This window comes from Amia ocellicauda, chromosome 10 (genome assembly GCF_036373705.1).
Source record: "Amia ocellicauda isolate fAmiCal2 chromosome 10, fAmiCal2.hap1, whole genome shotgun sequence".
In the NCBI taxonomy this organism is placed as follows: Eukaryota; Metazoa; Chordata; class Actinopteri; order Amiiformes; family Amiidae; genus Amia; species Amia ocellicauda.
The window spans coordinates 22,177,871-22,191,492 of record NC_089859.1 but is presented as its reverse complement, the minus strand read 5'-3'; the positions used below and the strand labels follow the sequence as shown (position 1 = coordinate 22,191,492).

At 38.9% G+C, this 13,622-nt stretch overlaps 1 protein-coding gene across 2 annotated transcripts in view; it reads left to right on the top strand.

Annotated features, from left to right (window-relative positions):
• dgkb (diacylglycerol kinase, beta) overlaps positions 1-9,871 on the top strand; it is a 75,768-nt gene extending 65,897 nt beyond the window's left edge. For both annotated transcript variants that reach the window (XM_066715540.1, XM_066715541.1), the window contains one exon: positions 6,045-9,871. In XM_066715540.1, coding sequence (XP_066571637.1) covers positions 6,045-6,152 — 108 coding nt within the window. In that variant the 3' untranslated portion in view covers positions 6,153-9,871. The remainder of the gene's footprint in view (positions 1-6,044) is intronic.
• Positions 9,872-13,622: the final 3,751 nt, after the last annotated feature.

The following is a 13,622-nucleotide window of genomic DNA, read 5'->3' as shown; positions in this document are numbered from 1 at the left end:
TTTGTGAAAGTCCCAGATGACCAAAATGCAGCACATGATTTCATCTATAGCATCTTTTTCCAACATGTATGTTACTGTGTGTCGTTCATCTACCAACTGAGTTCTGATGATGGATCACATGTAACCATACACAGACGGGTGACAAATTAAAGGAAAAACACACATAGAGTTCTCTTGGCACAGATTCTACAAGTCTCTTAACTCTACTGGAGGGATGAACACCATTCTTCAAAAAGATATTCTCTCGTTTGGTGTTTTGATGATGGTGGTGGAGAGCTCTGTCTAACACGTCGGTCCACAATCTCCCATAGGTGTTCAATTGGGCTGAGATCTGGTGACTGCGAAGGCCATAGCATATGATTCACATCATTTTCATACTCATCACACCATTTAGTGAGCCCTCGTGCCCTGTGGATGGGGCATTGTCATCCTGGAAGAGACCCCTCCCATCAGGATAGAAATGTGTCACCATAGGATAAAGGTGATCACTCAGAATAACTTTGTAATTATTTGTAGTGACCCTTCCCTCTAACGGGACAAGTGGACCCAAACCATGCCAGGAAAATGCCCCCCGCAGCATAACAGAGCCTCCAGACCCCTTCACTGTATGGGTCAAGCAGGCAGGCCTGTATCGTTCTCTTGGTGTCCCACACATGCACTTGCCCACTTGTCGAGAACACGAGCCAGTTGAGCGTCTGTGTGACTGAAGCTCCGCCATTCATGCCCCAATAATGACCCCTCTTTCAAAGTCACTTAGATCCTTTCCTCTTGCCATCTTGATCCAAAATCGAGGTCAGCTGGTCCTGCTCAACATTTTTATACATGCCACAGAGCATGATAGGATATTAATTGCTTAATTTTATAATGCAGTACACCTCTTTGGAGGTATCTGCATTCATTATGTTCCTCCACTCATTTGTTGAGGTTTTTCCTTTAATTTGTCACCCGTCTGTATGTTACACATGTTATTAATAGCAGAACTCAGGTGAAGTGTGTAAGGTGTTCATGTGTTATTCCTGAAGTTCTCACACATCAATGCATTAAGAATCGGTGCCCAATATTGTAAAGTGTATTGAGTATTAATGCTCAGTTTTTTCATGCTGCTTTAACATTGTCTATTTAGAGATGACTATGTTTTTTCCTCTCTTTATCTCTCTTTGCCAACACATCTTAATCCCTTTAATTATGTTTGTTTACCAATACATAATCTACCGTCACTTTTAATTCAAAACCTGGAGAAAACTGACATTTAATTTACTGCTTGTATGCTTTTACGCACTCCAGACAAGTGTATTAACATGCAAAACAACCTCCCTTTTTTTCCAATTTCACTGTTATAACTTTTGACAAATTTGCATTTAATTTGTGATCATTAAAAGTTTTTTTTGTTCATGCTAATTAAATGGAAATTTTCTGGCTTTGAAGAGCAGCAGAATTTCAATTTGGGTTCTTCGCTGGGTCTCCGATATCTGAAGCATGACAACTCTATTAATTTTAGAGCTCAGTTATACTTGTTAGTAGAAACTTGGTAAAGTCCAATTAATCATGCACAGTATTTTAAAACTGTGGTTGTGTCCCTTCGTTTGTGAGTTGGAAAACGATTATTATTTATTTACCTGTGTTAGGGAAACACCTCATTAAAACAAGATGTTTGGTAACTAATTATTAGTGACTGTGGTTGTGTAGAATTAGGTTGAATCTCCTTCTGAAATACAAGTCAATGATGCCTATTCTCCAATTTGGAAAAAAACATCTCACTCGATTATTAGTAAATATGCCCATAGAAAAGACACATGAGTTTATGGTTCTCAAGGTGAAACAGGTTTAGTGCTGGAGATTCCTGTGAATATTGTAAATCTTTAATAGCGGAATGATGGATAGAAATTAAGTATTGAAACAGTAGATTCCAGAAATGGTGGCGAAAAATTTAAAAACTAGGAAACAGTTGAAGAAAGATCACCTATTACTGTATTTCTAAAGGAGGGGAAAGCAATTGTCCCGGCAGTGCAGATTCACTTACATTAATTATGGCAGGATTGTAAGAATGCAACCTAGATTAAAGTATAGGGAGATGCATTTCCTTTCCTGAATAATAAATATGGTTGTTGATACTACTTATATGGATAACATTCCCTTGTAATTTCATTATTTATATTGTCTGTTGTTGTTTATGCTTCATTAACGTCATGTGATCTAAAAATAGCACTGGGCAAGTCACTGGAACAGCTTTGCACATTTCCTGTTCTTCCCTCATTCAAAGCACATCATTAAAGCAAAAAACGAACACAGTACAAAGGCAATAAATCCAAATTGTCGGGTAACCCCAATCAAGTCACGTAAATGAGCAGAACTGGAGCCTTTTCAAACTACCCCTGTCTTTAAGGTACCTCTCATACGATCAGACTACAGTATGTGCCAGTTAATCACATCGGTCTCCAGGTACCTTTTTTATTGGAGGCTACAGACAAAGCATTACATCACAACCACTGAAAACAGTGCTGGGATTCTGCGCTTTGATCTGATGACACTTGAATTGAATTGCCTTCGGGAGGATAAGCTGGTGCCGGCAGCAGGGAGCGCGATTTGAAAGGAACCTGCAAGATTGCATCTCTGAAGGCTTACACCACATCTGTGTGGTTCCACTGGCCTCAGTCGATGAAACGTTTCATGGCATCGTGGACTGTGATCATTATTATAAGAGAGACAGGGGGAGAGACAGCAACGACAACAATAAACACAAGGATGTGTGGCGGGAAAGCACCCAGTTTTCTGACCGTGACCTTGTGTAAACGTGTTGTAAAATAGTGCATTCCTGAAACGTAAGAAGATAAAGGTCCTGGAATAGGCTCCGAAAAAGGCCTTCTGGTGCAATATTGTTTTGAAAAAAGGCTTTATTTTCGCTCGACCGCTTTGATACATTTAAATAAGGCATAAACAGGGGCTCTGCCAACGGGGGGGCGCTACACACGGTATCATCTCTCCCTGCTGTGCTATAAATATAACAGTATCCTTAAATCATGACAACGTTTCATCAATTCTCAGTATTATTTTGGAAACATGAAAAGGCTGTTGTTTTTTTTCTTCTGCGCCATAGATGTTAAAGGAAGTTGTAATTAGTGAATGCCATTTAACACGTTTTTTAATCATTATAGAGATACCTGTGTAATGAACTAGGCATTTATGAGCTAAATACCTTTTGTCTGATGTGGTTTGAAAGTAGTTGACAACTGATATTTAATAGCTGATTGATCTTCCGTTAGATTTACCTTCACTAATGAAAATGTCTCAAACTGTTCTCTGCTAAAATGTTAACGTCACTAGCCCCTAAGGCAAGATTTGACCTTTTTATTACATAATGAGTATCATTTATTATCTCACAATGTATCTTAAAGTTGGCATCAAAATGCCACCTGGGTAATTGGTTTCAATTAAGCAAAGGCAGAGAAAGCTCTCATTAAATGTCTTGTTTAATTTTACAGAATATCCCCGATGTCTTCATCTCTGGGATGTTGCTATTAGGAAATATGGCAAATTAATTCCACCGTTTATGACATTTTCTAGCTCTGCCAAAATATGGCATTTTAATTTAAACATTTCAAACTCTTTATTCTCTCCTATAATACAAAGTTAATGAACATGTGTGAAATATATGAAGGCGTCCACACTTTGTTAACCTCTGACTCTTGCGTGCATTAAATCTTATCACTCCGTTCTCACATTTACCAGTTCTTTATTTAAATACACACACACCGGTCCCCGCTTTGTACAATGAAAATCAACTTCCTTAGCAACAAAAGCAATATTGTTAGTCCCACATGAATAGGCAGGTTGTATTAATTTTCATAGGGTTATATATGTATATAGATTATTGTTTATGTTAAATATTGTATATAAAAATAATAGTTCATACAGAATATCAAACTTCTAGTAGTATATTTTGTAACTGTGGAGTTACCTACCATGCAGAACCCAAGTTAATCCAGGGTGAAATCAAACCTTGGACTCAACCACCCAAGCACTCCTTGATGGCAGAAAAAAATATATATATATATAGTGAGGGAAAAAAGTATTTGATCCCCTGCTGATTTTGTACGTTTGCCCACTGACAAAGAAATGATCAGTCTATAATTTTAATGGTAGCTGTATTTTAACAGTGAGAGACAGAATAACAACAAAACAATCCAGAAAAACGCATTTCAAAAAAGTTATAAATTGATTTGCATGTTAATGAGGGAAATAAGTATTTGATCCCCTATCAAACAGCAAGACTTCTGGCTCCCAGGTGTCTTTTATACGGGTAACGAGCTGAGATTAGGAGCACTCTCTTAAAGGGACTCTCCTAATCTCAGCTCGTTACCTGTATAAAAGACACCTGTCCACAGAAGCAATCAATAAATCAGATTCCAAACTCTCTACCATGGCCAAGACCAAAGAGCTGTCCAAGGATGTCAGGGACAAGACTGTAGACCTACACAAGGCTGGAATGGGCTACAAGACCGTCGCCAAGCAGCTTGGTGAGAAGGTGACAACAGTTGGTGCGATTATTCGCAAATGGAAGAAACACAAAATAACTGTCAGTCTACCTCGGTCTGGGGCTCCATGCAAGATCTCACCTCGTGGAGTTTCAATGATCATGAGAACGGTGAGGAATCAGCCCAGAACTACACGGGAGGATCTTGTTAATGATCTCAAGGCAGCTGGGACCATAGTCACCAAGAAAACAATTGGTAACACACTACACCGTGAAGGACTGAAATCCTGCAGCGCCCGCAAGGTCCCCCTGCTCAAGAAAGCACATGTGCAGGCCTGTCTGAAGTTTGCCAATGAACATCTGAATGATTCAGAGGAGAACTGGGTGAAAGTGTTGTGGTCAGATGAGACCAAAATCGAGCTCTTTGGCATCAACTCAACTCGCCATGTTTGGAGGAGGAGGAATGACCCCAAGAACACCATCCCCACCGTCAAACATGGAGAAGAAACATTATGCTTTGGGGGTGTTTTTCTGCTAAGGGGACAGGACAACTGCACCGCATCAAAGCGGCGATGGACGGGGCCATGTACTATCAAATCTTGGGTGAGAACCTCCTTCCCTCAGCCAGAGCATTGAAAATGGGTCGTGGATGGGTATTCCAGCATGACAATGACCCAAAACACACAGCCAAGGCAACAAAGGAGTGGCTCAAGAAGAAGCACATTAAGGTCCTGGAGTGGCCTAGCCAGTCTCCAGACCTTAATCCCATAGAAAATCTGTGGAGGGAGCTGAAGGTTCAAGTTGCCAAACGTCAGCCTCGAAACCTTAATGACTTGGAGAGGATCTGCAAAGAGGAGTGGGACAAAATCCCTCCTGAGATGTGTGCAAACCTGGTGGCCAACTACAAGAAACGTCTGACCTCTGTGATTGCCAACAAGGGTTTTGCCACCAAGTACTAAGTCGAAGGGGTCAAATACTTATTTCCCTCATTAACATGCAAATCAATTAATAACTTTTTTGAAATGCGTTTTTCTGGATTTTTTTGTTGTCATTCTGTCTCTCACTGTTAAAATGCACCTACCATTAAAATTATAGGCTGATAATTTCTTTGTCAGTGAGCAAACGTACAAAATCAGCAGGGGATCAAATACTTTTTTCCCTCACTGTATATGTCTTCCATATCAGAGTGCTAATGGACCTTGTATGGAGATTGGCTCCAAGGTTGTTGAAGACTAAGAGCCTTACTCTCTCAGTGTCCCTGGCTGGGGTCTTTTCAGCACACCTCCAAGCGTTTCTTTATTTATTAGGTGAACAAGACCGAGTGTGTCTTTTCGTGTTTTTGTTGATCAGCAAACTGCTTTCACCCTGCAGAAAGTATTTATGTATGATAATCTTCCAAAGATTGCGAGCGAAATGTAGCAGAACTGCAGTATAAGCATGCTCCTAATATAGAGAAGGCGAATAAAACTAAAAAAGCCAAGTAATATTATTCCTAAGTGTTTGTCACATGGCACGGTGAACAAGGACAACCTCTTTGGACATTGTTTTCTTTTCTCTCGTCTTTCCCAAACAGATTAAAATCACCCACAAGAACCAGGCTCCGATGCTGATGGGCCCACCACCAGGCACCGGTTTCTTCTCCTCGTTCATCAGGAAAAGCCGAAGCCAGAGCAAGGAGTAGAGCTCTTTCTTCCATCCAGCCCATGATGCAAACTGTGGTGGTCTCTTACACTTGGAGCTCAAGCAAACTGTTTTGTACTTCTCTGCTTCAGTTCCCATTCAGAAGGCCAGGGGATTGTGATGTTATTTTCCATTTTTAAACCGTCCACATTTAGATACGGTGTATGTATTTATGTGTGTGTTTGGACGTATGGATGGATGGGTGGATGTGAGTATTTATTTATTTATGTACGTACTTCAGTGTCTCATTGTTTATTTATGTTTAAACTGATGTTTGCATTCTTCTCCAGTATAAAAGAAACTGAAGAATTTCCGTCTGATAGAGAGAAATGTTCCAAACCCAGGGAGCGGAAAGGAAATCATTTATGGTGGCGTTCTTGGACCGGCGCCACTGGTAGTTAATCACGGTGAATTAAGCTGTGCTGGTCAAAGTGCATTGAACCTGGCTTCTATTTGAGCAAAATCATCCATTGTGCGACGATTCCTTGGGCTTCATTTAGGCCGTGTTGATGTAGAATAAAATCACCTGCAGCGTTTTGAAGTGCAATTCCTTCCCTGCCTCTTAACCAAGCCTTTCTTAACTACATGGAGGTATGAGAACGATTCCCTCAGAACATTCCTTGCAGGCTGAAGGTCCTTTACTTTACTGAATGCATTCGCCTTCCCTGAGCTGCTCACAGCCACGTCTCTGCCATTGACACCGAACACATCCCCTCCTGTTGGTGACTCTGCATGATGAAGGAGTAGTGTGCTTGCTTTTCCATTGCAAGTTAAGCTTGCGCTGCTGAGTTTGCATTATCTGGGTTGAGGATTTTGTTAACGCACAAATGCATTTATTCTTTTTGCGGAGTCTGAGATAATTAACAGTGCATTCACAGGCAAACCTATATTAAATGCATATTTTTACTAAGTTATTCAGTACATTCACCATTGATCCCCAACTGATAGAGTGATAGAAACTTTACCAAAACATGATGGTACATTTGAAATAAATCAGTAAAACAAACCCCTTTCTCTGTCCACGTATGACTGTTGTATCTTGAATGTTGTACCACAAGCAGTGTGGTATTTCTTTTACTAATTTATGACTCTAGGCTTGTTTAAACAAAATATTTATTTCACTTATTATTATTTTATTTTACTATCATTACTACTAATTATTTCCTTTGTTTACCAATTTAGCAATTTCAATCCACTGCTGGATGAAGGCCTATCCTAGATGTTTCCACCTGTTTTTATTGTTTTTTCATGCACACTGCTTTCATGCTCTCCTGACCACTGCCTTGGTCAATGCCCATCCAGCCGCTCATTTATTTTCAGCTTCATTGGGGTTTATTAGCCATATCTCACCTTGTTGGCCAGATGGATTTGTGAATCTGGTGATAAACATCTCTTGAATACAGTTTTATTTCCCCTTGCACATCCATCCAGTTACTTTCACCACACTGACGCATTGAAGTCAGTTTATTATATAAATATCTGCAGAAAATGCTATACATTACACAGCACAGCCAGTTTAATCAGGACATGTCACCATTAATGTTTACCGATAAGCCCTGATGAATGGGGCTTTCCAGGCACACGACTGGCTGTTTATCAAGGTACCTTTCGCTCGCTGGAAGTCCCAGGCCTGTCCCCTGTTGTTTTACAGCATCTGCTTGGGCGTCTGTTCACACGAGTGCTCGTCTTGTTGTGTGGATTCCCCTCCGAAGCTGTCACAGACAGACAGCTTAATTTAAAACGTCTATTTTTCATTTCCTTAACTGGGATCTTAAAGTGTCAAATGTACTGACAGAGATGATCACTGGTGGGAACTACCAAAACAAACAGAAAATAATATGCAACAAAAAGGTTTTCATGATACAACTTTTTTGTGTTTGGTGCCATGAATGTAAATCAAAATTGATGACTATATTAACATTACAACACAGGTGTCACATAGTGGCAGGAGAGGTGATTTGTGAAGTCATTATTGTATTATATGGCACACCAATTCTTATACAGATTTAAAACATGTTCCAGCTTTCTCCATTTTGAAATATTTTAAGTACTTTATATTGTATTTTTTACTTGAATGCATCTGCATGAAAATGTTGAGAAAGTAGTGTTTGTCTGGTCATTGCTTGACTTAATTATGGGCCTTGAAAAAGGTTTAGACAGGCATAACCAGGGGAAACATATCCCATTTGTTTAAACAATATTTTAATCGGTTGTGCTATTAAGACTGTTTTTACTTTGTTTACTTTAACATATTTTACTTCGATGAATTGCCAAGGGTGAGATTTGCAAGATACATTAAAAAGGTAATCATTGATCTTTTCCCTGACTGCATTAAACATTTTTTTTGGTAGAACCTTGTTATAAATGATGCTGTTCAATGCAAATGTTTATCAATTACTGTTTGAAGTTGAGCATTGCTTTGATGAGAATCGCAATGCACTAGCATGTTCTGTTTTCCACTGTCATCTCTGATTTGCACGGATTGTTATACATGATCTGTTTTAAGTATATTTATATATGTGTATCAGTCAGAATAGTTTTATTTATTTGAAGCTTTTTGTAAATTAAATTGACTGATGAGAAGATATTGCACATATGTATTCGTTTTTTTTATAGAGATGTTAAACCTTATGATTTATGTGTGACGTCTTATTTAAGAATGTATTTGGAAACATGGAGGAAATTTAAATTGTTGTTACAATGCTTTGCCTGGCACATCCCGAGATACGAACACGTTATGTTTTGTCCTGTAGCTTATCTTTGGTCTTGATTTGATTGTATTTCTCGTTGTTGTTTCTGATCAATACACACCTACATTTTAATTTAAAGTCAAACATGTAGTATTAATAATACTTAATACTGACTTCTAACACAATTGGTCTCTGGGGCTCCCGAGTGGCACGTGGGATAAAACCACTCAACTGGTTACAGGGTGTGTCCCATAACGTCTGCTGTCCCAGAACAAACACTGGATGGGTTTGACAACATGTGTATCACAGGACATGTATTTTGTCCCTCCTGAAGCAACAAACAAACTGGGGAGAAATGGGGGGTGATTGAAGATTCTGAATTAATTAAACAAACAAAGAAACAAAAACATTTGATTTACCACTCTGGTATTCCCCAGTTATCTATGCTGTCCTTTTTTCCCCCAAAATGCTCCAAAAGATGTTTGATACTTGACAATTGCCTTGCCAAAAACTAATCAGATCAACCTGAACATCCTTTGAACAGAACAGTACATTTACCAAAGGTTAAGTGCTTCGGTTTCCCCTGAAAAAACAAATCTATATGTTAACCAGTCCTTTACACTGAACAAATGGAAAGCTGAATGCCTTTCTGATCAATCGTTCTGTACTTTATTCACATTAATCATCTGCAATACATACCATGACGAGTTTAGTTTCCAGACTAAATTAGATTATTTTATATAAGAAAGATATTTATGTATTTCTGATTGATATTATGCGAATCCTGCTTTTTATTATCGAATAAACAATGGATGTTGCTGATGGGGATAGTGATTTTTTACTTTAACACTCAGCGAATTCTTATGATCTTATAAAATATTTTTGTTTGTGTGACACCTTACTGTATTTTTGTAAAACACACTGATATTCTATATATAACGCATCACAGTTGTGTGTACATTATTGTAATGCCATGTGTGTTAGATTAAGCTTGCCTGTTGTAATAAAGTCAAATATTGAACTAAAGAAACCTTTCTCTTTTGTGGATGTGACCTATAATTACTTAATTGTGTCAGAGTATGATATAAGTACACATATATCATTATTATAATATGGTAACGGAATCTGCTATTTCATTAATGAAATTCAAGAGATCAGAAAAAGCATTTCAAGCAAAACAAAAGACATCCGTGTTTAAAATGCAAACAGCCCAGAGACACAATGTACAGAGATGATGAATACAGTGTGATTAGCACTTGTTATCGCTCATGTCCCAGCTTGCCCTCCCGTTTGACTGTTCCCATTGAGCGAGCATGCCTTCTATTGCCCCTAAATAATTTGTTTCTAAATAAAGTACCCCTGTCACATTCTAATGGGATATAATCTCACTTGTTGTGCAAGACATTTAAATAAGATACTTTGTTTGCACGTGACCTGGCCTTGTGACGCATCAAGCTATTTCAGGAGTTATTTATTTATTCATTCATTCATTTTTACATGCAATCAAAGAGGACCTGTGCGCACTTAGCGTCCGAATTAGAATACAGTTTGGATGACATCATAATGACCCCTCAGGAGGGGAAGATTGGCCCTCCTCCAAACAACCTGAAACAGAAACAGAACCATTTAGGACTAATGGCAGAAGCAGCACTCTGACTGAAGGGACTAGAAGAGATTGCTGTTTCTATATCTCTTTACCTGTAGAAGTATTGCTTTGTTTAGAATTGTGTTGCCATTCAACACACAGGGGTTCCTCTTTCCATTTATTCAACGTTTTAAGAGAATCCGTGTTGTCTGACATTTCTGCAGCTTTTGAAATCTGCTGCCATTTGGAAAAGGTGTTAAAGGAAGCTCGAAATAGCAGTGTGGCTTTGGTTTTCGATTGTTTTTATTAGATTAAAAATACTCAGACAAGCATTAGCAGCAAAGCTAGTGTTACTCCTTTGTGTGCAATAAATCATCATTCTGTTGGGCAAAGCAAGCAGGAGTAAAGCATAGCCCTGTTCAGGCCCCATCAAAGACCCTTGATCTACTGGGTTTAATAAAAATACAATATGCAGTTTAACCTTGTTAACATAGTAAGTCTCGAAATCCTTCTATATTACATAGTTACCTTTTGAAGCTTTGAAACGTAATATCAGAAAATACTACTAGGAAAAAGCTCCGCATAGCCAAGGTAGGTTTTATATGACACTGGTTTCTACAATTATTCATTTGAAAAAGAGAGATATTTTGATAATGTCATATTCACCCATCATGGTGTGGTAGTGAACTTTTTGGGCTGTGTAACTTACTCAGCCTATACAAAATGGGACAGCAACATTGTAAATAAAACTGCAAGCAATAATGTAGGGGGCAAGTATATCTGTATGGATATTGCATATGGGAATGCTAGTTTAATCATAAAAATAGAAACTGATCTGTGATTAATGATGAGTCTAAATATATATGCAAAGTGACAATAGGTGTAATGTGATTTGCTCGTGGTGGCCATCTTGCCTGGAACAAACTTGACCTAGCCAAGGTCATGTAATATTTTTGACCAATTCAATGCTTCTGCCAAACCATGTGACAATCGATCTGAATCTAGGTCATAACAGAACTTCATACACCAAGTTTCACGTCTGTCCCATAGGTGGTTTCAGAGAAGATGATGTTTGAATATTGTCCAATAATGTCACTTAATCCAATATGGCCACCAGACCATATGTCGTATGACCTCCATTTATCTTTATTTTGAGGGACAACTTCCTACAGGTATCTACCACCATACCAATTTTCGTGAGTTTCTGTTCAGTAGTTTTCATTCCATGGTCATTTGAAATATATGACAGAAAAATATTAATAATCCTATCAATTCCAATAGCTGTTCAGCAACTTCATTACTTGGCCCCCTAAAAAATGCAAGCGCGTCATTCAGTTACACAAGGGCACGGGGCTAGAATAATGTCTACAGCGCTGAACTGGGGTGCTTTCCTCTGCTGCTGCCTTCCACCCCCATTCCTACTGCTGCTGCAAAGCCAAGAGCTCTCCCCCTAAAGCTGTGCCACTAGTGATCTGGCACTGCCGAGTCAGGCCATCATCCGAGTCTCAGTGTGCCGACTGCAGGCCGCTGTGTAAACAGAGCCGTCAGCAAAAACACCGCATAGAGCAGACTGCTCCCACACACTGCAGAGGGACAGACCGCACCGCAATCTCCACAGGGAATAGGACGCCCTGCCAGAGACCAACTCCCAGGCAGTGTAGCACCAGACTCAGCACCCACAGTCTGAGCACAAAGATAGTCCATCACAGACCGACCCGTAGACAAGGACAACGTGTGGACAGTGTGAGCTCAGAGAAGCAGTCTCCTCTCCTACTGTCCAGCCCGCAGTCAGAGACATGCCTCCGGAAACGGTCCAGCAAAGTTATCACTGAATTCGACAAACTAAATTAAAACTGTACGTGTCAGTGAGGGTAAAACTGTCACATCAGTGTCTGTCATTGTTCTCAAAATCTGTTTATTCTGGCTCTGTATTTACCATGCATTGTGCTAGATTTAATGCTCTGTAAATAGTGCTTGGGTATAAAGCTATCATTCAAAAAGGCTCTGTTGAACGTTGAGAGAGAAAGAGAATCTTTAGAATCACAAATCTATGAGACGTATTATTTTTTCCTCGCGGAGTTTGCAGGACTTGCATACCTTCCGCCAGCTCAGACACTCTTGCTTGTTTTTCTCTTTCTTGCCTCCCATGTGACCCTCCCTGGATTTTTTTGTGAATGAAACTCGCTGGCTCCCTTTCAAACTGCAGGCAATTTGAGCCTGTCGTCTCTGAATGCATCAATCACAATGAAACCCATATAGGCCATTGGCTGGAGTACAAAGTGTCCCACAAGTCTGACTGGATAGACTCCAAAACACACCCCTGTTACTATAGTTACAAACTTTTCTGGTTTGCTTCAGACAGTCTGCAAACTGTTGCTCGGGTTACATTAAAGTCACATGTATCTGAGCAGCAGTGATTTCTTTTTTGTTCTTACAAGACAGAATTTCAAATAATGCAACAATTAGTTTATTGGAAAGAAATAAGAAATTATACACACACACATTAATATATAACACACTCACACACACATTTATGTATATAGTGAATGTATGTATGTATGTATAATTATACATAGAACACATTATATATATATATATATATATATATGTGTGTGTGTGTGTGTGTTCTATTCAGCACGCATGCTTACATTAATCTCTCTCTCTCTCTCTCTCTCTCTCTCTCTCTCTATATATATATATATATATATATATATATAAAAAATAGTAGAACTGTACATATTATGTGATTTAAATTGTTTTAACACTAATATTTTCTGAAGTGAGACATTAAGAGCTATGCTTACAATATATAAATACATACACAAACATACACACATATATACACACAATTCAATTCAAAAGAGCTTTATTGGCATGACAAGGTTAGACAGATATTGCCAAAGGATTTACAGCAAACAACTAAAAAGTAACACAGATTTAAATATACACAATAATACAGGATACAGATGTACATGTACAAGAATAACCATTAAAATAATAAAGGCATTCATAATAATAATAGTAATTTAAAAAGTACATGTAAAGGAAGGAGAATATATAAAACGTAAAGGTCAGGACCGTGTCGAGAGGAATTTCAGAGACCCGTTTCATGTCAAGCGAGCTGGCTTTGATTGACAGCCCGAAACCCGATCCTGCGAGGCAGACGGACAGCCAATAGGAGACGCAGAGCCGTGAC